The sequence below is a fragment of the Corvus moneduloides genome, chromosome 24 (assembly GCF_009650955.1).
Source record: "Corvus moneduloides isolate bCorMon1 chromosome 24, bCorMon1.pri, whole genome shotgun sequence".
Classification (NCBI taxonomy): Eukaryota; Metazoa; Chordata; class Aves; order Passeriformes; family Corvidae; genus Corvus; species Corvus moneduloides.
Genome location: NC_045499.1, coordinates 2,575,827 through 2,599,919, shown reverse-complemented (window position 1 = coordinate 2,599,919; position 24,093 = coordinate 2,575,827). Strand labels below are relative to the sequence as shown.

The window sequence follows — 24,093 nt, the reverse complement described above, 5'->3', positions numbered from 1 at the left end:
CAGGAACTATGTGAGAGCCTTGGCTTCAGGTTTTCCAATTCTAAAGCTTTAAACCCCCACTTGCTCTGCCCCTCCCTAAGAGCAGCTGTGCTTTGGCTTTTAACAGTGTGACCAGAGCTGTGTGGGGATGCAAAGAGGCACCCCACCAGCTCCTCACCCTGCTGCTCCTGCTCTGCACAATCCCAACACCTTTCCCTACGCTCTGCTCCCTGTAAATGAAGCCTCTGCTCAACACCTTCCTCCTTCCAGCACAAGCCCTGCGATATTTTTACCTCTTCTGCCACCAAGAAACAACTTGGCAGGATGTGGTGTCCACACCTCCCATCCCATCTGCTCCAACAAAGCTCCCCTGCAAACCTCCAGGATCTCAAGGAGATTCCTCCCCTGCCTCTCCACCAGACCAATAAGTCACCAATTCTTTACCCTTACTCAGCAAAATGGGAGTGCTTGTCCCGCCTCTCTGTCCTTCTGCAGAGGAGCAAACAGCTCAGGAGCTCCCATTTCCCACATCCCACCCCATGGACGGGCACCACCAGCCTTTATTTGCCCCCAAAATAACCCTGTGCAGGCACAGCACCTTTCTCCAGCCACAATTACCTCGTGTCTATCCAAAACTGCTGAGGAAACCAATGCCCACAGTGAGAAACTCCTCCAGGAGCCCTGTGCCATCCTGCCAGTGGGCTGGGAGGGGCGAGAAGAGTCTTCAAACCTTTTGTCTTTGCACTGAGCAGGCCCAGGGTGATGGCTGCTGGTCAAACACCTCTCTGCTCACAGCTCGTGCTGGGGAGGCAAGCACAGAAGAAGCTTTAGTTCCCTTGGCAGCTCTGAGAACCAAAGGCAGTTATTTACTTGCAGGATACAACAGGTGCATGAGACAAACCAAGAGTGAGCAGGATGGGAACCCCTGCCTGCAGGAAGGTTTTCCCATCCTGATGCCATGATGATTTTTTGCCTTTTCTTTTATACACCTTTTATATACCTTTTTATAGCTTTTTGTATTCTTAGTGGTTTTTAGCCTACATTCTTAGACTTATTTGTTAAATTAGGAGAATAAACGTCTTAGAAGCCACAGACCCCAAGGTCCTCTCCAGAACACATTCTGTAAATGAAGATAGAACCATCCAGGGGAAGGTTCCTTGGGGAGGGGGGCTCACTTGAGCCTCTCATTGGGGAAACTTTGATAGATCTGCTAATTAGTAACACCTATAATGTGAATCCAGATCTTTTGGGGGTGCATTGCGGTGTGCATTGAGGTGCATTCGACCTGGACGTGGTGCACCTAAGGATCCTTAAAATAAATACCAAGGTAAAATCCCTTTTTCCCTTCTAACCGTGTTTGATTCTTGATTTTAAGACCAGGAGAAGGCATTGGTCCCACTGAAGTCACCTTGCAAATCACTTCCTACAGCTGTTTTTGCACAGTGCAGAACAGCACAGGGTGTGTGGAGAAATGCAAGAACAGGGGTTGCTGGGACACAAATGAGGTTAAAAGCTGCAGTCTGAGGTGGAGTAAAAAAACCCTTTTGTCCCTACTCCCTCCACAGAATGCCAGAATCATTAAGGTTGGAAAAGCCCTCCTGGATCATCGAGTCCAGCCTGTGCCTGATTCCTTGTCCCCAGCCCAGAGCACTGAGTGCCACATCCAGGCATTCCCTGGACACCTCCAGGGATGGGGACTCCAAACCTCCCTGGGCAGCTCCTTCCAAGGCCTGACCACCCTTTCCATGCAGAAATTATTCCTCAAAATTTTTCCCTTCCTCAAAGGAAATCCTTCCCTCACTCATCTGCGGCAGAGAAAATGAGCAGCAACGGCTAAAAATGATCCTCAGCATGAAAAATGCTTTGTTTAAAGACATTTAAATGCTCCCCCAGCCATCCTGGTCCTGGGAAGGCAGTGGAGAACCGGATCCCTCCTGCCTTCCAACCCTCGTGTACCTCACAAGCAGCATCTCCACACTTTGCATTGGAAAGAAATCACCACCAACCTCCTGGATCTTTCCAAGAAGATAACTTCACTCACAAGAAATCAAACCCCTTGGAAAAACAATGCCAGTCTCAGCACTGTGCCCTGAGTCACTCAGGGGAACACTTCCCTGCCCAGCTCATCCTCTGCACGTGGGATAACGTGCCGTGGCCAGCTGGATCTTGATGGGAAACCGCATTTGGAAGCACTTTAACCAGGATTCACGGGCTTAAAAACCTTCCAAAATTCATGGTGCAGAGAAACCAAACACTAAAGATCTCTCCAAAAGATCCAGCGACCTGCAAGGAACCAGAGCTGGCTGGAAGGAATCCGAGTGACCACAGGAACCCAAGAACACAGCCTCCAATTTTCACTGTATCCCAACAAAGACCTGGTACAACACCTGAGTCCCTTTGGGAAAAAAAAAACCCTTAACAATTTCATTTAGATAATTAGTTTTCTGAGCACTGACAGACAGAGGACTGATACCCTGAATCCTGATTAATTTGAGCACCACAGGATTAAGAAAGCAAGAAGAAAACATGGAATTGGCTCCTCCACCAAGACATGGCAGGTAAGGATTACTCCTGGGTTTGTGTCATCCCAACAGCTGGGCTGCAGGGGTTCCATCCTTCCCGGGAAGGAAAGGCTTTTCCACTGTCAGTCAGTGATTTATTCCCAGGTGTAATCCTGAAGGAGGAGCCTGGGTAGCCTCCAGGACCTGCTCCCAACGCCTGCTAGGCATCCTGGCAGGATTGAGTTATGGGGTGGGCACCTGCTGGGTCTTAAACCTGCTGCAAGTGATGTTCCACGTGCCAGGATAAAAAGCTGCTAAGACTCAGCTCGGGTGTATCAAAGCTACAGAAGCTGGTGCAGTCGGAGGTCACATCAGGAAGCACGTTGCATCCCTCATTCCCACTGGAATTATTTTATATTATTAATTTATACAGCCACTGTGCACCCCTGAGTGTCCTGGCTATCAGCTGCAGGTTTCCCTTCCTTGTTCTGTGTTCTGGGTCATTGAAAGGCAGGACAGAGCTCCTAAAACACGGATTTAGCCATTTCTAAGTACACAAAATCAACCTCTTCCTGGTCAGGCTCTGCCCTTGATAAAAAACAAAATCTACTAAAAACCAAGGCTGTGACTTTCCCAGCGCTCCTCAGATGCCAACAGCAGATAAACACAGGCACCGGGCACAGAGGAAGTCGATCCTGACACTTATCATACAATAAGGAACAATCTTTATCTCGCAATGAAATCCCCTCCAAGGGCTGGGCTGGGATTATTTCGGTTGTTTCTCCAACGTGCCCGAGCTCTGGGTTTGCTTGGAGAGCTGTCTGGGAATCACACATCCCTCAGGGTGTGGGGCAAGAACTCCGGGTTTAACCCAACCCCTGCGATCTCCCTTCGACCCTTTCCAGGCACCTCGGTTGTTTGAGCCAAAACCCAAACCCACTGTGAAGCTGCTCCTGCCACAGCTCCCAGCACGCCCATTAACCACAGGGGGGAAAATCTACGTAATTCCCATTTTAAAGGGGAGCAAGAGGCTTTTCCACAGCTGTGGCAGCACAGGGCACACCGCAGACAAGGAGCTTCAGCTACCAACACTGCTGAGGTTCCTGTGCTCACCTTAAGCCACAGGAAGAAAGCCAAAAGCCATTTAAAATAGCTGGGTAAGGATATGACAACAGGGCCTTCCAGCAACAGGAAACGTGGCTGCTCTTCCCTCGCCCTGCTCGGCAGATACCGCGTGCGGTCTGGGCTGTTTGCTCGCCCTCACACACAGTGATAACAGGAACACTCTTTTTTTTGGTGCTGGCTTCCCCCCCTGCCTGGAACACGTCCTGCAGCCGTGTTTACCATGCAGAGCGTTATTAGGCTGCAATTCACCAGAGCCTGAACAAAAAAGTTTCACTTCCAAGGAGCTGAAAGCCTTCGCAGGAGGTGGGAGTTGTTAGAAAAATAATAATAAAAATCTTTAAAGATATCATGGTTTTCATTGAAGTCCATGGGAACTTATCAGCGGCTCTAATGAACAAAAATTAAAGCAGATGTTTGAAAACCCAGAAGATTTAGCTTTAGCTGAGATCCTCATGGGAAAACTTTCCAGCCTGCAGAAACCACAAAGGGAATGGGAGCTCTTGCTCATGGCCACGGACAATTCCAGAAGTAATTCATGGGTCAAAGTCTCTTTTCCAAAGCAGACTTTGCCTCTGAAGCCACCACCAAGCCTTGCAAAACTTTCCCCTACAGATATTCCTCACGTGGGCAAGACAGAGCCAGGATTGTACTCTGGAAGAAAGAGGCAAAGGGTGTCTTTACAACACCCCAGGGACAGAGAGAACACCAATAAACCGAGCTCCAGCCCCTCAAGCCTTTGCTCAAGCTGCAAAGGAGTCACAGCCACCCTGGCTGACAAAAGGGCGGTCACAGGGATGGGGTATCTGGGATTGGGCTCTCCCAGCCTCCAGCTGCTGTTGGGATTCAGCCCTGAGTGCCATGAGGAACAGCAAAGGCACTCTCAGATATCCGAGAGCTCCAAACATGCTACGCCTCAGTGCCAGAGGGGAACGCCGCGCTGGCAGAGGGGGAACGCAAGGTCTTAGAATCACAGATTCCTGGAATGGTTTGGGTCGGAAGGAACCTTAAAGCTCATCTTGTTCCACCCCCTGCCATGGGCAGGGACACCTTCCACTGTCCCAGGCTGCTCCAAGCACCATGAACCTGGCCTTGGACACTCCCAGGGCTGGGGCAGCCACAGCTGCTCTGGGCACCCTGTGCCAGGGCCTCCCCACCCTCACAAGGAAGGATTTCTTCCCAATATCAAACCTAAATTTCCCCCTTTTCAGCTGAATCTATTCCCCTTTGTCCTGTCACTCCAGCTCCTGATGAAGAGTCCCTCCTGTAGTCTCGTACACAGTCCTGTCTTCATCCACCCAAGAGGAGCAGCACAAGAAACATCAACATCCCCTTTTCTCACCATGTGCTCCCCACAAGCCTCAACAACAGCAGTTCGGGTGGTTCAAGACCTCATCCTGCCCTGAACCTCTGCCCACGTCAGACCTCAGCTCAGGCTGGCACTGACCAAAGCAATCCCTTGGCCAAGGAAGCTGCAAACACCTCCACAGCCCAAAGGACATCTCCTCTCCATGGGCAAACAGAGCTTAACAACCACCCCGGGAGACCTCGCTGGCTTCCCTTCACTGAAACCCTTCGCACCCCTCGCGTGTCCTCAGACACATCTGAAGTGTGCGATGGCACAGCCTGGAAAGGCAGCACGTGCATCTGAAAGGAGAGAGCGGCTGGAGGATCCAAGTGTTCGCCTGCACAAAGGGCAGAAACGCCAGGGAAAGCTGCCAGCTCGGGGCTGGGTCGGGTTGTGTGCATTGCTCAACGCTGGCCTGACCTCTCACTGGATCTGGGGACAGGAAATACTGAAGAGAGCTAAAAATCTCCAGCCCGATCTTCAGATGCAATTGCAGAACTAGGTATGAAGGTCAAGGCAGGCAGATAAGGAGATGAAATAGCTGTGACCCACAATTAACCTACAGCTCATCCGCTCATCTGTGGAGCCGATCACATCCCACCCCCATCCTGGGACAACACACGAGCTCAAACCCAAGAGCCTGGCCACAGGAGCTGGGCTGGGAGGTGGCAGCTCCTTAATGCACAGCACCGGCAGCGTGTTCGACAGCACCCACAGCCCCGGGTTCCAGCCACGTTTAATTAATACATCCCTGGAGCGGGAGGCAAAGGGTGAAAAAAATAGGAGACCTTTGTGCCACCGTCCGTGTTCTCTGCTCCTACTACAGGCACCTCCAGCAGCACATGGACAAACAGGAAGAACAGCAGGAGGCTCCTGTCAAACCCATCACAGCACGTGCCGCTGACCCGGTCCCTCAGAGCTTACTCTGTCTTAGGAGTTTACCTCACCCAGTTCTCAAGGCAGCTCTAATTACACTCAGGCACAGGGCTCCGAGCCAATAACCGCAGGAGACACAACGGGAATCACAAAGCCATCAGCTCAAGAGCCTTTCCGCTGCTCTCCCTGGCTTTTCTGCCTGTTTGACCAAACCCTTTTTGGTCTTTGCCCCAGCCCTCGGCACACGAGGCGGGAGCGTATCCTCCAAGAGCATTTGCCATTTCGTAGTAAACCAGCAGCATGAGGCCAACACAAGCTTGGTATTGGCCAAGAGCAGAATCTGGGGCATCTGATATTTTAAACTTATTAATTCAGCTGCAGCTGGTAAAAGCACAGTTCTAAAAAAATGTGTGAATTCAAATAACCGGCTCCCATCTAATCCGCTCGCACCGCTCTCTGCTGCAGTGCAGTTAATTAAATGGCTCTCATTATAAATCCACTTTCCCCAGAAGTCTCATTAGCCAAATTAATATGATGCATATAGAGCACTTAACCCTTCCAAGAGACTGGTTTCGACAACAGCCTGGCTCTACCTGGCCACTGGAGCATCCCTCTAAGCCCCTCAGAAGGCAGAAGGGCAGACCCAGCACCCGAAAAACAACTCGCTGGCACAAAGCAACCGCAGGAGAACCATCCCACACCACATCCCACGATACCTCCGAGTCTCTGGAATAAATACATAATGTAAAGGAGACAGGGAACCATCTCCCAGTGAAACAGACAGTGAAATCTGACTCAGAAAGGCAGAACTCTTCTCGAACAGCCACTGACACTTTGAAGCACAGCCAAAAAGTGGGATAGAGCCCAAGCCCTGCCACAAACACCTGGATACCTGAGCAGGTGACCAGCTTGCAAAAAACATCCCCTTTTTTTGGGGGTACACTAAGAGATCACCCATCTCCTGTCAGCATCAACCCCCCAGCTGAGGCAAAGGGGCTGAAACACATCTCCCATTACTGCTACCAGCCCCAGACCTATGGTACACCAAAGGAGATCCAGAGGTTGTATCTCAACAGCACAAGAAATACATTGCAAAAACCAGAAATTTTAACTACAAACACCAACTTCTAAAAGAAAAGGCATCTCCCGAGTCTCCCCTCTCCAATTCCCTTCCCTCATTACCAGCAATAGCTACAATTGCTCCCATTTACAACAAACAGCTTCATTTAAATTATTACACCAGCATCCCATAAACACAGATAATTTGCCAAATCATCGCCTTGGCTTTCCTTGTCGACACACACAAATTATAAACACTATTCTGGGTTAAAGCAGTGTTAATTCAAGCAGTTCATGAAGTCAAAACAACAGCTCCAGCTTGCCAAGCTGAGAACACGTAGCTTTATGTGCTGTTTGTTAACGGGACCCCCCCAACGAACAGGGAAGCGCATCCAAGAGTCGGCTCCTTCGCTCCCGTTCCCGAGCGGGTGGAACAGCAGGGTGACTGAACCAAACACTGTTAGTAAGCATTAATAAACTGGAGAACCAAGACAACAAAAGGCGAACAACAATCTTCTTTGACATTACAATTCAGTTCAACCTCTTCCAGCCCCTTACCTGTTTTAGGGATTTACACAGCGCTTTGCCCCGGGAACAGACACCTTGCAGAGCACAACCACAGCATCCGTCGGCTGAGAGGCATCTGCAGCCTAGCAAAGATCCTGCCCGGCTGCAGGGGGTTATCCATGGAGGTTAAAGTATGTCAAGGCAAACAGGGCAAGCTGCCATTCAAGGTGTCTTCATGGCACGTCACAAGAATTGTACCACGAGCTCCTGAAGCCGACGATGCAGCAGCGGCAGCTTCCTCTCGACGGCCGCGGTCCTCTCCTGCAGCAAACACGGAGTTGTGCTCCTGCACGGGAACAGCCTTCCAAAGCTCAGGAGCCCCCGGGACAGGAGAACTACAGCACACAACGTTTTCGGGCCGCCTCCGGCTTTTCCTCTCCCCATCTGTACTACACCGGGAGCGACTGCACGGAGCGCGCGGCGGGGCCGGGACGCGAGCAGGGCACATGCACATCCGAGGCGTGTGGAACCAACTGGCTTCAAAACCGGTCAAAATAAGGCACTGAGACACCACGCAAAGGTTTTAAATTACCGCCTCCAGCTCTCAGGAACTCTTCATCCATTCAGCACTAAACCCACAACTGCTGAAAAGCCCCTGGAGATGGAGGAGCGCCTCGCGTACGGCAGGAAAGGCTTTATTAACAGCATTTAAACACTTTTAAGGACTCATTTCTCTTTTTCTTTTGGCAATTTTGGTGCAAAGGTTTTACGTGCAAGATTCAAAGCAATTTCAAAACTTTTTTTCTTCAAAATTAAAAAAAAAAACCAAGAATCAAAACTAAAGGCAAACATGTTGGGTGAACAAAATAAATCAGAAACTTAAAATTCAGGAACTCCAGCTCTTCCAACCAGCGAAGCCCCAGACTTGGCCACCGTTCCGAGGCGCAGGGCGGTGCTTCCCTGCTTCTTGCGTGCCAGCAGCAGCACCGCTGCCCCGTCCCGCTGAGGAGAAACGCAGCAAGTGACCCCTTTTTCACTGCAAACACGGGGGCCACAGCAAGGCAATCAGCTAGAATCCTTCTGATTGGTACCACAGGTCGGTCAACGCGAAAGTGTCGGTGCTCTCCCTGCTTCTTGCTCAAGACCCACAACTATCAGCTCAATTGGGCAGCAGCAGCAGGAACCCCTCCGCTGCCAACACAGGGGCCAAACGTTTGTCGTCAATTCACTTCCAGGCAGAAAAACCATTTTCCTCAAAAGAAACAATTTATTTAGAATGAAACAAAATCAGCTCAACTGTGAGCGCATGTTTGAGTGACAGCTACTTTTAAGCTGTGTGAGCCATAAAAAGGGTATTCCTTTACTTTTCCAGCAATCTTGTGTACACAGCACAAAGCAAAGAGGTCATTTTTTTTTTTCCACTTAAAACACGGGCATTGGCATCACAATAGCAGATACACAACTTTTTTTTTTTTTTTTAAAGCTGCCATTTTAGTAAAATGCACAAATACTAAACAGATAAGCTTTCTTCCATCAGGAGGCCCATGGAAATTCCACATAAGCCACAGCTTCTCTTCCCAAAGGTCCATTAGAGCTTGGTATCCCATGCGGTTGTCTTCTGCAGTCCACCAGATTTGCTTGCAGGAGGAAAAAAAACGTTATTTCAATACAAATGTGTACACCAGATTTGGGTTTTTCCCCTCCCTACGTTATACAGATGAACATAAAGAGCTACGAGGCCTTTCTGAATATTCTACTTGGACTTCAAAAAGCACCAATACCACCCACAGGCATGAAACCTCGGAATGAAGTCACCTTCTAGGGATAGATGCAAAACAAGTAGTGCAGGGCTTCTTTTTGGACCAGGATTAAACTAGGCTTACAGTACTGATGATTACCCAACTCGTAGTAACACGTGATGGGGCACACCGAAATCATTAACCAGGAGAAAAACCAACCCAATTCTTGCTAATTCGGTTGACTTTCCTCACAGGGTATTTCCTGAAGGCAACTTATCAACAAAACCATGAAATGTAGTGTCACACAGCTCTTTTGCTCTCGTTTTGCCGCGCAGTTCTAACAGCAGACAATGCCAATGTTAAAGAAAAGGCCAAATCAAAGACACACCCAATATAATTTAAAATTGTTACTATTCAAGCCGTATCTCTCAGCCATCCTTTTCACACAATCGGAGCTGCAGGAAGATGAATATTCAATGAACCATTCTCTGCACCACCCGCTCTGCTTTAAGCCTGATACAAAAATCACATCATCGTTCAGTCTATCAATCATTGGAATATCTGTCCTTCGGTGCTATAAAGAAGTAAACAGGGGGATAAAGGGGAAAGAACCCCAAAAGCTCTAGAGCCACATGGCAACCATTTCTTCCCCTCTGGGTACACAGCACTCCCCAGGAGCGCTGCCCTCAACACTGTTTTGCTTAGAGCCAGGAATTACCATTTTCCAAGCCATTTTTCCCTGAGTCCTCAGAGTTTTTGAACCTGTCTTCACAATTTTGATTCTCTCCTCCTTCCCCATTAATACTTCAGGCCTTTCACCTCAGTTACCATCAACCAGAGGGTTCCCAAACCCACGCAAGAAATTAAAACTCGTTCTCCGCTCTCCACCGGGGCCAAGAAAGTTGGCACCAAAATATTCCATCTTTAACACCCTTGTAGGGAACGAAAGAGAGAGAGAGGGCAAGGTTTGTCTGCCTGGCAAGGATGCCCTTTTCTCTCTGCGAGGCTGACAAGGACGTGTCGGTATTTGTGCCCCTAAAACCTCTGGATTGAGGATAACCTCGGTGTTCCCGTGGCAGCAGCTCGGCGGGAGCAAACAAAGCCACTGGCTGGAGGCCAAGGAAGTTGCACAAAGTTTCCAATTGAAAGAAATAAAACAACTACCTAAAATCTCAAACAAAACTACGAGTCATTTGAGGTTCTTTCCCCAAAGCATAAAGCACACGGATGAAATGATTCAGGAAAAGGACATCCTTTTTCCAGGCTAGTTCAACACACTAATGAAATAGAAGAACATCAGCTGCACACAAGGTTGGGAGGGAATACTGAGCTCTCGCCAGAGCAACGTAATGCCAGACACAAGGGAGAGAGCCAACAACTGCTACATCTGGTTTGCTCTGCACACAGTGGTATCACCCACAGGCTTCAAAACCTTCAGCCCTGGCCAAGCTGACTTCAGTGGACAGTTACTCCAATGGGGAACACCTCAGACCAAGGAGGAAAGCAGAGCCTGCCCAGCTGCACCGGCCGGGACGGCAGCACGGGAATTCAGTGCCGGCAAAAAAAAAAAAGCTGCCAAAGTTTTGCCACAAGAACCCTCAAAGGGTGTTAAAATCCCTGCTTACAAAACAGAGCAGCAACCACAAATAAACCAGATTCAAAGCAGCAGGTGCTCCATTAAATAAAGAACCAGAAAACCTGGAGTCAAACACAGCCTTGCCTGCTCCCTTTGGCCCTCCAGCACGGCACAATTTAACAGCCAGTAGCAGGTGGAACCACTGTGATTTTCCAAGGGAAAAATGGAAGTGCACCCAAGATGCTCTTCCCAAAAGGCTTCCCAAACCAAGCTGGCTTTGGCAAGCTACACTGACCCCAAGTTTTATGGGTTTTTAAGCAGGTGCCTGCTGCGGATCAGCCGAACAAACGCTGCTCTCAGCGACCTTAAGTGTCCAACACAAACATTAGTGCTTCTTTTTCCCGGTTTTGGGCAGATTTGAATTCCCAGGTGCTCAAGTCTCTTTCCTAGAAAACTCTTGCAAGTGATTTCTGTCAGATGCAATGAGAAAACTCCCTGCGAATGCAAGCAGCACTGGCAGCATTGATCACCTGCTGACACACAACAGGCACCTGCTCCAATTAAAACATTCTTTGCAGTAAGTGGTAAATACGCTGTATCTCCTTAAACACAGTGATTTGCATTTCCGGTGTCATTCCCAAAAATTCTCGTTGTTAATAGTAAGCTGAACAGCTGAATTCTGCCATCTCTTACATTCACATTGAAGGGCAACCCAGAAATCCTGGATTTTACCCTCAAATTTAAGAGCATTAAATGAGGCTTTCACCTTTTCATTTAGAAAGAAAAGCAGTTATAAAAACCAGATCTGTGTTTAAGATACGCTATCAGACTGGAATTCTCAGTTCACCACGATGTTTGGGGTACTGTGTCCACTCATTCCTGGCAGATAAAGCAATCAAAGCCCTCTTAAACCACAGCCCTCTCTCACAAGTGGTTCAGTAACAAAAATTCCTATTTTTGTGACAGAAACTCAAGCAAGTTCAGCTGCACCCATAAAATACATTCAAGACATTTCCTCCTTCATCTCCTATTCGCATCCTATTCCACACTTTGAATTTGATTTTTGCCGTGCGAGTTGTAGCAGAAATCAACTCATGCCTGCATCAATCATCCAAGGAATCTACTGGAGCATGGACCGAGCGAGGCAGCGTCGCTTCTCCGTTGCCCAAATCCCTGAAAACATGGCTAAGTGCAAGATTACATTCTGGGTTTAAGTGCAAGATTACAATTTTGGGGCCTGTAAAAAGATAACAGTCAGATTTACACTTCAGTTTAGAAGCTGCTGCAACATCCTTTTGGTTGTTAAACAGAATATCATGGAATTAGATCCCATCAGGGATTGAGATCCCTTCTTCCCTCCTAAATGCCTGGATTACCAAGGTGGCCGAGACAGCTGGAGAAAAGTGCCCAATGGTTGGGGGAAAAATAAGAAAAAATTAACTATGTTCCGTGAAAAAAAACACCCTGCAAACTGTTTCATCCTTGAATCACGAGAACAAGAGCTCAAACCTCGGTGTCTTGGAGTATTTTTAACATTTCTCCAAGATGCTAAAACCACTTTACTCCAGGTGCCCATGATAAACCTCATGTAATGCCCGCTGCACACTGTACCTGAAAAGTCCCTAGCAGACAGCAGTTCCTTGCTATTAACAAAGAGGTAAAATGTTAATGAGAACTTTTATGTAATTAAATTATCACAGAATGAAAAGCATCTCTGGAGAGAAGCACTTACTTGCTCAGAGTTTGCACTGTGGAACCAGACCCCACTGAACCTGCAACTCTCGGAAAACAACAACAAAAAAAAAACGCAGTAAAACCAAAACCCCACGATATAACTCAAGTTCTCCTTAAAGCACCTCCTTGTTTCCTGCACACCAGAGTGAGCACAAGACATTCCTGGTTTGTAACAAAGTCCTCAGCTCTTCGCCAAACCTTGTCACTGCTACAAACCCAAAGTGCACATATGGGATACACCGGGAAATCAGGGAAATACACCTGGTAAAAAGCCCAGTTTCAGTGCATGCACCTGGGGGGCTGGCTGAAAAAGGAATCCCTTTCCACAAAGGAATTCAGGGTTCTGCTGTGTACCCGAGAGCAGCTGCTGCTCACCTGAAAAACGTCGACCTCGAGCCACGCGACTCAACGGGGAAACCACTGAGGCTCCCGAGGGAAGAGATCCCGTGGGCCAAAGGGCCGCTGGCCTGAGGCCGACAGGGAATTTCAAGGACTCAAAAGAGGAGCTGACACCAGTCTGTTACTAGAGTGTGGTTTTCCATTTCCACTGAGTGCTTTAAATCTGGTCTGTTGGGTTTGGAGCTCTCTCAAGGACGAGCTCTTGGGACTTGCTTTAAAATACATGAAATGAAAAAAGGACATGAATCAAAATTCAGAAGACGGGAATTCTTCTTTCCCTCCCCTTCCCCCCCACCCCAGTTTTTCTTATTTTTCTTTTCTATTTTCTGTAAATCAAAGCAGGCTGAGCCTCCCTGCTGTCCCCACTGATAGGGAATTCTCAAAATATCCTATTCACGCTACTCCTAACCAACCTCTCTGGCTTCTACCTTTATAGAAAAATGTAGTAACAGAAAATCGGGCCGGGAAAGTCACCTACAAACAAAGATCTATTTAAAATAACGACAAGGCTGGCTAAGGCTGTATCCCATAGCACCTGGCACACGCTGGAAGGGCTGCATGGAGGAGTAGGCAGGGTTGGGAACAGAACACGAGGGCCTTAGGACGCCCCACGGACAATGATCATGACCAGATAGTCGTCCTCTGATTTGGCCAACGCCTTGGCCGTGGAGTCCAGGAACTGCTGGGAGAAATCGCAGGGTGGAAAGGCGTGCAGGACCCCGCTGTTCTCCTTGTCTTTGTTCCCCCCTACAGGGAGGCTGATCACCCCGGCAGCCTGCTTTTGCTTTAGGTAGGACACCAGATTCCTGAGCGGCCTCTGCGTGGAGGTGGTGGCGGCCTCGGCAGCCCCGGCTGCGGAGCGGTTGTCTGAGGCGCCGGGCACGGCCAGAAGGATGGCGTATCCGTTGGGACCCGCCACCTTGATGCGCCGGTTGACCTCGTCCAGCTTGGGCTGGTCCAGACGGAGACGTTGGGTGATCTTGAGCTGAGCCACTTTCCCCCCAGTCGCTCCCTCCACGAGGAGGCTGCTGGCGACTCCGAGGTCCCCCTGGAGCAGGTGCATGTTGGACGGGAAGTTGCTGTTCTTCAGCAGGAGCATCCCCTGCCAAGCCAGGCACAGCTTGGGCGCTGCCCCGGCCTGCGCCGCTCCGTCCTGCTGCTGTTTCTGCGGAGGAGGTTTGAGCCGGGAGCCGCCGCCGCCGCCCTCCGCCGCCCGCTCGTCCTTTTTGGCCGGACTTTTGCACTCCTGGGCGGCAGCGGCGGCGCGATGTTTCCGCTCCCGCTCCGCGGAATTCTTGCGGTCGCGCTTTTCGTTCTGCGCCCGCTCCAGGCTGCCCCGGCGGGATTCCCGGATGGGGGAAGGTCGCTCCAACAGGAGCAAGCGGGATGAGCGCTCGGGGTCAGTACTGTAACGCTCCCGGCCTCCGAGGAGCTCGGGGCTGCGGTCCGGGGGAGAGGTTGTGGCCAAGCAGTGGCGCTTTCGGGAGGAAGAGGAGCGCTCACTGTCGGGGGAGCGGTCCAAGTGCCGGCCTCCATCCTCTGCCAGCCTCCGTTTCCTAGGCTGATCCCTACTGCTACTGCCCAACTCCCTCTCCCCGCGGTCCCGCTCCAAGGACCACCCATCCCGGCGGCGCTCCAGGCTTTCCAGTGGGTCATAGGCAGCTGCCCGATTACTCCTGTCCCGCACAGGGGGCGGTGGGGGCACCCACTCTGTCTCAGGGTAAAGGTCTCTGTCACGGTCTCTATAGAGCAAAGGTGGCGTCCTGTCCCGGGCCCCCCGGAGAGGGTCAGGGGGGGCTCCCCGGTGAGCCCCAAAAGCAGCCGCCTCTGCCACAAGCTCGTAATGAGCTGGGGGTGGCAAGGGCAGGGGCTGCAGGTAGGGCTGCTGGTACCGATGCTCCGTGTCAGCAAAGTCTACGCGGAGCCGGCGATCCGGCCCCCCCCAGGGGGAACCCCCGCATGTGAGTGCAGGCCGCCTGCGCCGCGTCCAGGCTCTCGTACTGGATATAGGCCCAGGAATCCCCTTTGCGGTAATCGATCGTGCGGATGGTGCCAAACCGATCAAACTCCCTGGCCAGGGCAGCCAGAGGCACCCAGGGCCCCAGGCCGCCCACCCAGAGCCGGGTGGTCGGGGTGGCTTTCCCATATCCAATCTTGATGGGGTTACGCAGCAGCACCTTCCCTGACATGGCCAACTTGGCCCGGTGCGCCATGTCCAGATTTTCAAACTTAAGAAACCCATAGGTGCTGGTCTGCCCACGTCCCGGCCTCTTGATGTCCACCTCAGTGATGACCCCAAAACGGTCAAACGCTCGCCGCAAGTCCGACTCGCTCACGGTGATGTCCAGGTTGCCCAGGAACAGCGTGCGGTTGGCTCTCTGGTCATCCTCAGGGCTGATCTCCTCCTCACCGGCCGCTCCGGCACCTCCTCCTCCTCCTCCACGGAATCCCCCGGCCGCCGCCACGCCGGCCACGCGCTCCAGCCCGTAGGCCGGCCGCACCCGCGCCTCGTAGAAGGCACCGTAGTCCCGCTCCCTCTCCAGCTCCCTCGGCAGCGGTGGCGGCGGCGGGAGCCGGCCCAGGGCGAGCTGCTGCAGCCGGTAGTCCCGGTATCCCAAAGCTCCGCCGCTGCCCGCGGGGGACAGCGCCCGCTGCGCGGCCCCGGCCGGCGGGTGCCGCACGGCCGCCGCCACTGCCCCGACCGCCGCTGTGCCGTAGGGAGACTCCTTGTCCAGCAGCGCTGGGGAGCGGCTGCTGCGCCGGCGGCCGCTGCCTCCGCCGACATAGACGGCCTCGATCTTGAGCGGGCGGTCGTAGAGCACGAGGCGGCCGCGGGCGTGCTTGGCGGCGCGCGCGTCCTCGGGCCGGCGGAAGTTGACGAAGGCCACGCGCTCGTCGGCGGCGCCGGCGCCGGGCGGGAGGCGGCTGATCTTCACGCTCACGTCGCCGAAGCGCTTGAACTCGTGGAAAAGCCCGTCCTCCACCGCCTCGTCGCTCAGCGCCGAGCCCAGCTCGCTGATCTTCAGCGTCTTGTACTCGCCGCCGCCCGGCTCCGACGAGGAGGAGGAGGAGGAGGCGGCGGCGGCGGCCCCCCGCGATTCGCCGCCGCGGCTGCTGCTGCTCCGCGACGCCTCCGCGGTTTTACCGCTGTAGCCGTGCCGGCCCCCGCCGCCCGCGACCGCCGCCGACGAACCGGTCTCGTACTCGCGGCTGCCGGCGCGGCCGCCCTTGTCCGTGTGGGCGCCGCGCCGGCCGCTCCCGCTGTTGCTCTCGCCGGACGCCGCCGCCGCTTTCCCGCCGTTGGAGCCGCCGCCTCCGCCGGACGAGCCGCTCGGCTTCTTGCTGCCGCGCGAGGAGGAGGAGGAGGATGCCGAGTCCTCGCCGCCCCGGGAGCGCTTGGCCTTGGCGGGCGAGCGCTCCTTGCCCTTCATGGCGGCGGCGGCCGCGCTCCCGCCGGGCCTCCCCGACCGCCCCGCTCACGCACCCGCCGCCATCTTGGGAGCCGCGCCGGCAGCGCGCGCCGCCCCCCCCGCGCCCATTGGCTGCCCAGGGCGGCGCCCTCGCCCATTGGCTGCCGCCGCGAGGAAGCTCCGCCTACCGCGTGGCGCTGCGCGTTCCCATTGGTCCGCCGGGCTGTCGGTCTGCCAACCAGCCCCATGCTCCCGCGGGGAGGGGCGGGAATCGCCGCCGTCGCGCGCCTCCCCGCTCCGCTTGCTCATTGGGCAGTTAGAAAGGGCGCGGCGATCTGATTGGGCGGTTCCATCTGTCAGTCGTGGCAGTACAACCATGGGAGGATTTTCGCTGCCCATTGGACACTGGGCCGAACTTACCGCCGCCTTCTGATTGGCTCTCGTATCTGCCAGTTACAATATTCACACTGCGGCCCCGCCCCGCCCTTTTCCATTGGCTCTCTCGCTTAGATGTGGGTTCCCATCGTACCTCTCAAAATCTCGCGAGTTGCTATTTCCCGCCCCCTTTTCTCATTGGTCATTAGTCAACGCCATCGCCTGCTCTGATTGGCTGATCCCTACGCCGCTCACGACGGGGCGCGCCCTGCCCCCTAACTCCACTCCTGGTTTATCATTGGGCGAGAAAATCTCCCCAGGCATCTGATTGGGTGCAGACAGGCAGAGTGCTGATTGGCTAGGACAAAAATCAATCAGGCTTGCGCTGACTCTGATTGGTCGCAGCGGGTAGGGAGGCGGTCCCCAGCAGAGCTTGCGGTGCGGCGGCCCCTGAGGGCTCAGAGCGCGGCGGGCTGCGGTGGCGGGCGGAGCTGCAGTGCGTGCTCCCTGTCCTTCCCCTCAGCCCGCCACTACACCCAGCGGGCCGGGCTGAAGCCACCGCGGGGGAGAGGAGGAAGCTCGGCTGCATTCAGTGCCTGTCTCACCCTCCCCCTATTTCCTTGTGCTTGTCCGCACCAGGGAATGCAGAGAAACGCTCCCGGCGACTGCGAGAGCTGCGCAGGTGTCTGAGGCTCCCCAGGGCCCGGCCCGCGCTCCTCTGCCGGTTTTGGAACCCTGAGTAGCTGCAGGCACTGTCTCGGGGCACGGTCACTCCTTACTCGGGGCCTCCAAACCGCTTGAAATATTTCCCTGTTAAATCTTCACAACACAGTGGGTATCCTGATAGATTTTGCTTTCAGCAGCGGTCCCATCTTTCCCTGGGGAGTTGGAGCTCGGAGGTTCTCGGAGATGGGGAAGAGGTTTGGATTCGGTCTGAGGCGAAGGAGCCTCCGCGGCCTCAGGGAATCCCAGTTCCCGTGGAGCAGGAACGCCTCTAATCCCTGTATTTTGTGAGGATCCTGCTGCCACGTGGGGCCCTGGGCGCTTCCTCTTCTTTCTCCTGCCCTGCTCTGCCTGTGAGAAGTGTAAATAGGAAAAAGAAAGGTTCAAAGCGGGAGAAGGCGGAGCAGGGCTGTGTCCCCCAACCCTGCTGGAACTGCTGCCCCTGCATCCTACAATCCCATAAATCTTCCCCCTAAACCCTAATTTCCCCCAATAAAACCATAACTTCAACACCCAAACTCCAATTTCACCCTCAATGCTCCAATTTCACCACCAATCCCCAGGTGGATTCCCCCAACTCCAAATTCTGCACTCCAAACCCTCATTTCCTTGCCCAAACCCCAAAATTCATCCCCCAAACTTTAATTTCCCTCCCTAAATTCCCGATTTCACCCTCAAATCTCAATATCATCTCCCCAAACCCTAATATCACCCTCTCCTGTTCCATCTTTCAAACCCCAGTTTCATACTCGCAACCACTCATTTTACCCCCTAAATCCTAATTTCACCCCCCATAACCTAATTTCATCCACCAAACCCTCATTTCATTCTCCCAAACCCTAATTCCGACGTCCCAAATCCCAGTTTCTTCCCCCAAGCACTAATTTCGCCCCACCTGATCCTGATTTATATCCTAAACCCCTATTTTCATCCCCCTAAACACTAATTTCGTGCCAACAAACCCTAATTTCACCCCGCAAACCTTAATTTCACCCCATCAAACCCCAATTTGATCCTCTCAAACCCCAGTTTCACTGCACAAACTCCAATTACACCCCCACAACTGCAATTCCACTTCCAAATTCCAATTTCAACCCCCCCAAACCCCAGTTTTATCCTCTCAACCCCCAACTTCACCCTCCAAACTTCAATACCATTCCACAAACCCCCAGTTTCACCCCCAAACCCCAATTTCACCCTCCAAACTCTTAGTTTCACCTTCTAAACCCCAATCCCACCCCACCAAACCCCAGTTCGATCCCCCCCAACCCCAAATTTCACCCTCCTAATCGTTATTTTCAAATCCAGCAGTTCCTGAGGAGGAATTCCCTGCAGCTACTGGGATGGGAAGCACTCCGTGGAAACCCGTGGCTCTCCAGCTGCTCCGGGCTGTGTTTGAACAATCCCAGCCTGAGTGGCTGGAGATCAGGAGAGCAGGAGGCACAACGTTCCCTCACGAAATCCGATCGCTCCCAGGAGTTCATCCAACAGGGGGAGATGGGATCTGATTGTTTTAGCAGGGCCCATTAGGCTGTGTCTGTCTGTGTCTGTCTGTCCCCTGCCGTGTCGTCTTCTGGCTCAGGGACAGCGGCTCCTGAAGTTGTGGGAGGGTTTCAGTGGAGGGTAAATGGCTGAGCATGAAACCATTCAAAGTTGGAAAAGCCTTCCAAGACCATCGGGTCCAAGCTGTGCCTGATGCCCACCTTGTCCCCAGCCCAGAGCACTGAGTGCCACCTCCAGGCCTTCCCTGGACACCTCCAGGGATTGGGAACTCCAAACCTCCCTGGGCAGCCCCTGCCAAGGCCTGAGCACCCTTTCCATGCAGAAATTCCTGCTGATGCCACCCTGAGCCTCCCCTGGCCCAGCCTGAGGCTGTTCCCTCTCCTCCTGTCCCTGTTCCCTGGCAGCAGAGCCCGACCCCCCCGGCTGCCCCCTCCTGTCAGGGACTTGTGCAGAGCCACAAGGTCCCCCCTGAGCCTCCTTTGCTCCAGGCTGAGCCCCTTTCCCAGCTCCCTCAGCTGCTCCTGGTGCTCCAGATCTTTCCCCAGCTCCATTCCCTTCCCTGGTCACGCTCCAGCCCCTCAATGTCCTTCTTGTCATGAGAAACCCAAAACTGAGCCCCAGCAGTGCCAAGAACAGAGGAACAGTCACTGCCCAGGGCCTGCTGGACACTGCTCCTGATCCAAGCCAGGTGCCTTTGGCCTCTTGCCCCCCTGGGCACACCCAGGCTCACGTCCAGCCGCTGTCACCAGCACCCCCAGGTCCTTTTCCAGCTTTCCAGCCACTCTGCCCCTGGCCTGGAGCGTTCCACGGGGCTGTTGTGACCCAAGGGCAGGACCAGCACTTGGCCTTGTTGACCCTCACACCGTTGGCCTCCGCCCATGGATCCAACCTGTCCAGATCCCTCTGCAGAACCTTCCTGCCCTCCAGGAGATCCACAGACCCACTCAGCTTGGTGTTTTCTGTGAACCGAAAAGGGTGCCCTTGATCCCCTTATCCTGATCATGGATAAAGAGATTAAACAGGACCAGCCCCAATCCTGAGGCCTGGGGAACCCCACTAGTGACCAGCTGCCACTGAATGCTGAATCACAAAATCCCAGACTGGTTTGGAAAAGACCTTGAAGCCCATCCCATTCCACCCCTGCCATGGGCAGGGACACCTTCCACTATCCCACGTTGCTCTAACCCCATCCAACCTGGCCTTGGACACCTCCAGGGATCCAGGGGCAGCCACAGCTGCTCTGGGCACCCTGTGCCAGGGCCTCCCCACCCTCACGGGGAGCAATTCCTTCCCAATATCCCATCTAACCCTGCCCTCTGGCACTGGGAAGCCATTCCCTGTGTCCTGTCCTTCCATCCCTTGTCCCCAGTCCCTCTCCAGCTCTCCTGGACCCACTTTAGTCCCTGGAAGGGGCTCTGAGGTCTCCCCAGAGCCTTCTCTTCTCCAGGCTGAGCATTCCCAGCTCTCCCGGCCTGGCTCCATAGTGGAGGTGCTCCAGTTCCCTCAACAGCTCCATGGCCTCCTCTGGACTCACTCCAACAGTTCCACATCCTTCTAATGTTGGGGCCAGCAGAACTGGATGCACCATGATTTTTAAGTACAGACCTTGGAGTGACAGGAATTGTGTTTGGAACATACACCGAGCTTCTGAAACTGAGATTCTTCTGTGTAACAACCTGAACCCAGCAGGTGTTTCAGAGCCAGACCCGCGGTGATCCGGGAGCTCGGTGTGTGTGGATCATCATCAGGAAGCTGTGGGAGATCAGAGTTGGGTGGATGGAATCAATGAGGTGACACAAAGATGTGAGCAGGAGGAGCCGGGGCTGATCTGTGGCTGTGTCCCACGGGCTCATCCCAGCTGCTGCTCCCGGCTGGACCCAGCTGCTTCCTGCGGAGACACAGCTGAAGGATAAAGCTCAGGCATTATGATTTCCCTCCAGAAAAATTGTTCTTCTGTCAAGATGGTACTGTTTTACAGCAATACCTCCCTTCCAGAGCTGCCAGAAAGGGTTTTGGAGGGAGGGTTGGAGTTGACTGAGGAATGAGGCCCAGCAGCCAGCATGTTGTAGGGAGCAGAATATCCCAGTGTACAATAAAAAAGCATCACTGCAGCCTGGATCAGAAGCCCCCACATCCCATGCAGAGATCCCTCCCCTCCAGCTCCTCTCCTGCGTCTCCGATTGTGTCTATGGGACTATGGAACCCCGGACTGGTTTGGGTTGGAGGGACCTTAAAGCTCATCTCCTTCCACCCCCTGCCGTGGGCAGGGACACCTTCCACTAGCCCAGGCTGCTCAGAGAAGCTGAGGAATCACTCAACGAGGTGAGAGAAAACTGCACAGAAAACCATAATGTGCCATATTTCAGCTTCATCTGAAATTTTTTAGTTACAGCTGGTAAAACCTGGCACAGCTCCATGGCCGGAGAAGAAATGCATCACTTTAACAACAAGTGATAGAGACTTCTGTCTCCCAAGTCCTCTCCTCTTCCCAATGGTGCCTGGGGTTGGGAGAGAAAGACAGGGATTAAAATTCCTCAGCAGATGAGTCACAGGGTAAAAGACACCTTGAGGGGGAGCACTGGGCCATATCACCGCAGGAACGGGTCCTCCTGATAGACATTTAATCTGATTTCACTCCTCCTGACCTGCTCCTTCCAAGGGGAGACTCTTTTCCTCATGGATTTTTCCACCTCCACATCAGCTGCTGGCGATGTGGATCTCTGTGGATCTGTACAGATCTCTGCTCGGCAGCACTGGGAAGGAGGTCTGGAGAGGATCAGGCTTTGTCAGGCCGTGAAAAACGATCTGGCACAAGCAGGAATCTTCCCCTGGGCCCAGGCTGGAGAAGGAGCGCTGTGCTCTGCTCTGCCTGTGCTTAGTTAAAAGTGTATGAATAATTCAGGTGCCAGATGGCCCTTGAGCCCCTGGCCTAGATCTAAACATCTAATTACACCTGCTGTCCCTGGGACTGGGCCATCCACGTCCCACTGCAGAGCTGGGCTCATCCCACAGGACACTTGGGTGCTGCAGAACCACAGAAATTGGCCGCTTCCTGCAAAAAAAAACCCAAAACGTTCTCTTGGGGTTTAACTGTGTGTTTTCCTTTCCAAAGCCAGCTGGAGCAGATCACAGAGGAGCAGGTGGGTCCGATGGCGGAGGAGATGCAGTGGGCTCCTTGGATGGATCCCAGAGCTCCCGCTCCAATCCCACTGATCCAGGCAGGCTTGCAAGCCCCTCCGCTGGGGAGGCATCTGCCTGTTTGCAGTTTTGCATTCAGACGAGCTGCCTTTCTTCCAGGAGATGTGCTCGTATCCCAGCTGGCTGTTGGAGACGTGGAAATCCATTAGCTCCACTTAAGCGAGGCCACAAGAGCCCTCCCGGGAGCAGAGCTGCCGCGCTCTCCGACCCGGAGCCGAGGCGAATCTTCCCCTGGAATGGTGGCTGCGATCCCCGCAGTGGCCCAGACCTCGCCTTGGCCAGCAAAAAAGGAACTGGAGAACATCCACCCTGCGGGATGCCGGGGAGGTTTGGCAGCGAGCAGCGAGGCGGCACCTCGAGGAAAGCCGGGAGAGAGCAGATTCCTCCCCGCAGCCGGGAAAGCCCTGCCCGGCGCTCGCTGCCTGGCAGCGTGCGATGGAGGCAGCCGCTCCTGAAGCCAAGCTCATGCTGGCGTGAGCTCTGCTCAGCATCGTCCCCGAGAGCTTTGGGGACAGCTTTGGGTCCCCAAGCAGCGACTTCTGCGGAGCAGCCTCAGCACCAGCAGCGCCAGACACCCCGCGGCTCCCCAGCTTCGTGTCCCCGGGGCTGCCGGGGCTCTGCCCGCAGAGCAGGGAGGGCAGAGCAGGGAAGAACAGGGAAGAGCCGGGCAGGCAGCCCCTGCCCGTCCCGCTGCCGGCAGAGGGCAACGACAGCCCGTGAATTACCGGGTCTGATCCGGCCCCGCCGCCGCAGCCCAGCCCGAGACCCTCTGCCCTGGCTCCTCACGCCCCTCCGCTCCCTTTTCTTCTCCATTTCGTCTCTTTTCCTCCGCTGCGTGGGGAGGGCTCGAGTTTAATAAGTAATGAAGGAATTTATGGAGCCATTAGCCCGGTAATTGTTCGCTTTCCACCTAATATTCAGAGATTAATGGAGAGGAAAGAATAAACCCCCAAAGTACAGAGAGAATTAAGGCAGGATCAGGGATTGCATTGCAGGGCCACATCCTTCCCTAAAGCCCTCTGTCCTGAGGAGACCTGGTGCACGGGCATGAGTCCGTAATTCCGGAGCTTTGGGCACCCAGGGACCCCCCGTGCTCTTGGTCCTGTTTCCCTCCCAGGGACTCGCTGAGGATGGCCCCACTCAGGACAGTGATGTCTGTACAGGATGGAGCCACCTGATTTTGGGTGCCCAACGCCGACGCCTCGTGGCAGAGCTCTGCGGCTCCTCCTGCGGGGGTGCAGCCCGAGGAAGCCAAGCGGAGCCCTGGGAGGCTGCACACATCCATGGGCTCCAGGCGCTTTGGCTCTGCTCTGTCTCCGGTCCATCTGCCCCCTGCAAGCTGCTGCCTTTGCCTTCCAAGCGTTACCTGTGCTCAGAGGAGCCCAAATTTACTTCCTGCTCCCCCAGAGACTCTTCCACCGAGAGGCAGGGATCTGGTCCATCGCCACTCCGTGCCTCGGTTCCTTTCCATGCTCGGGAGGAGCAGCAGGGCCCAGAAGGACTCAGCCCATCTGTGCTCCCGCAGCGATCCCGGCAGGCAGGCGCCTTTAAACGCTGGAGCCATTTCCATGTCACCACACGGTGACACGGCCAGGAATGACGGATGAGCTGGGGCTTGCTGGGCAGACACCAAACAGGTGGCAGCTCTGGAGGGGGGACATCACATAACCACAAGTCCCCAAAACGACCCAAACACCAGAGACTCCATCCCAGCCAGGGCTCTTGGCTGCCTTTGGCAAAGGATTCTCCTTGGATAGGGAGAGGGAGGGAAAATGGGGGAGACCCCCCCAGCCCTGCTGAGCTGTAACGTCACCGCTGCGTGTGACGTGTTTGCAGGACAAGTGGCACTTGCTCCGGGAGGGAGAGGCAGCGCTAAGGATGCTCCGAGGAGCCAGACAGCGAGACCAGCCCTGAGACCTGTGCCCTTCCCTGTGTCCCAGCGGGGAGGAACAAGGACACAGCCTGCGGCAAAAGACATTTTCCAACAGTTTGCACAAGCTGCCGGGAAGGGAGGTGCTGGGCAGGAGCCTGTGGAGCACCCGGC

At 54.0% G+C, this 24,093-nt stretch overlaps 1 protein-coding gene across 1 annotated transcript; it reads right to left on the bottom strand.

Annotated features, from left to right (window-relative positions):
- Positions 1-8,639: 8,639 nt before the first annotated feature.
- On the bottom strand, positions 8,640-16,344 carry RBM15 (RNA binding motif protein 15). Its single transcript, XM_032132747.1, is given in 2 exon segments — positions 8,640-14,782; positions 14,784-16,344. Coding segments are annotated over 2 exon segments (2,832 nt in total). The 5' UTR covers positions 16,272-16,344; the 3' UTR covers positions 8,640-13,438.
- Between the last annotated feature and the right edge of the window lie 7,749 nt (positions 16,345-24,093).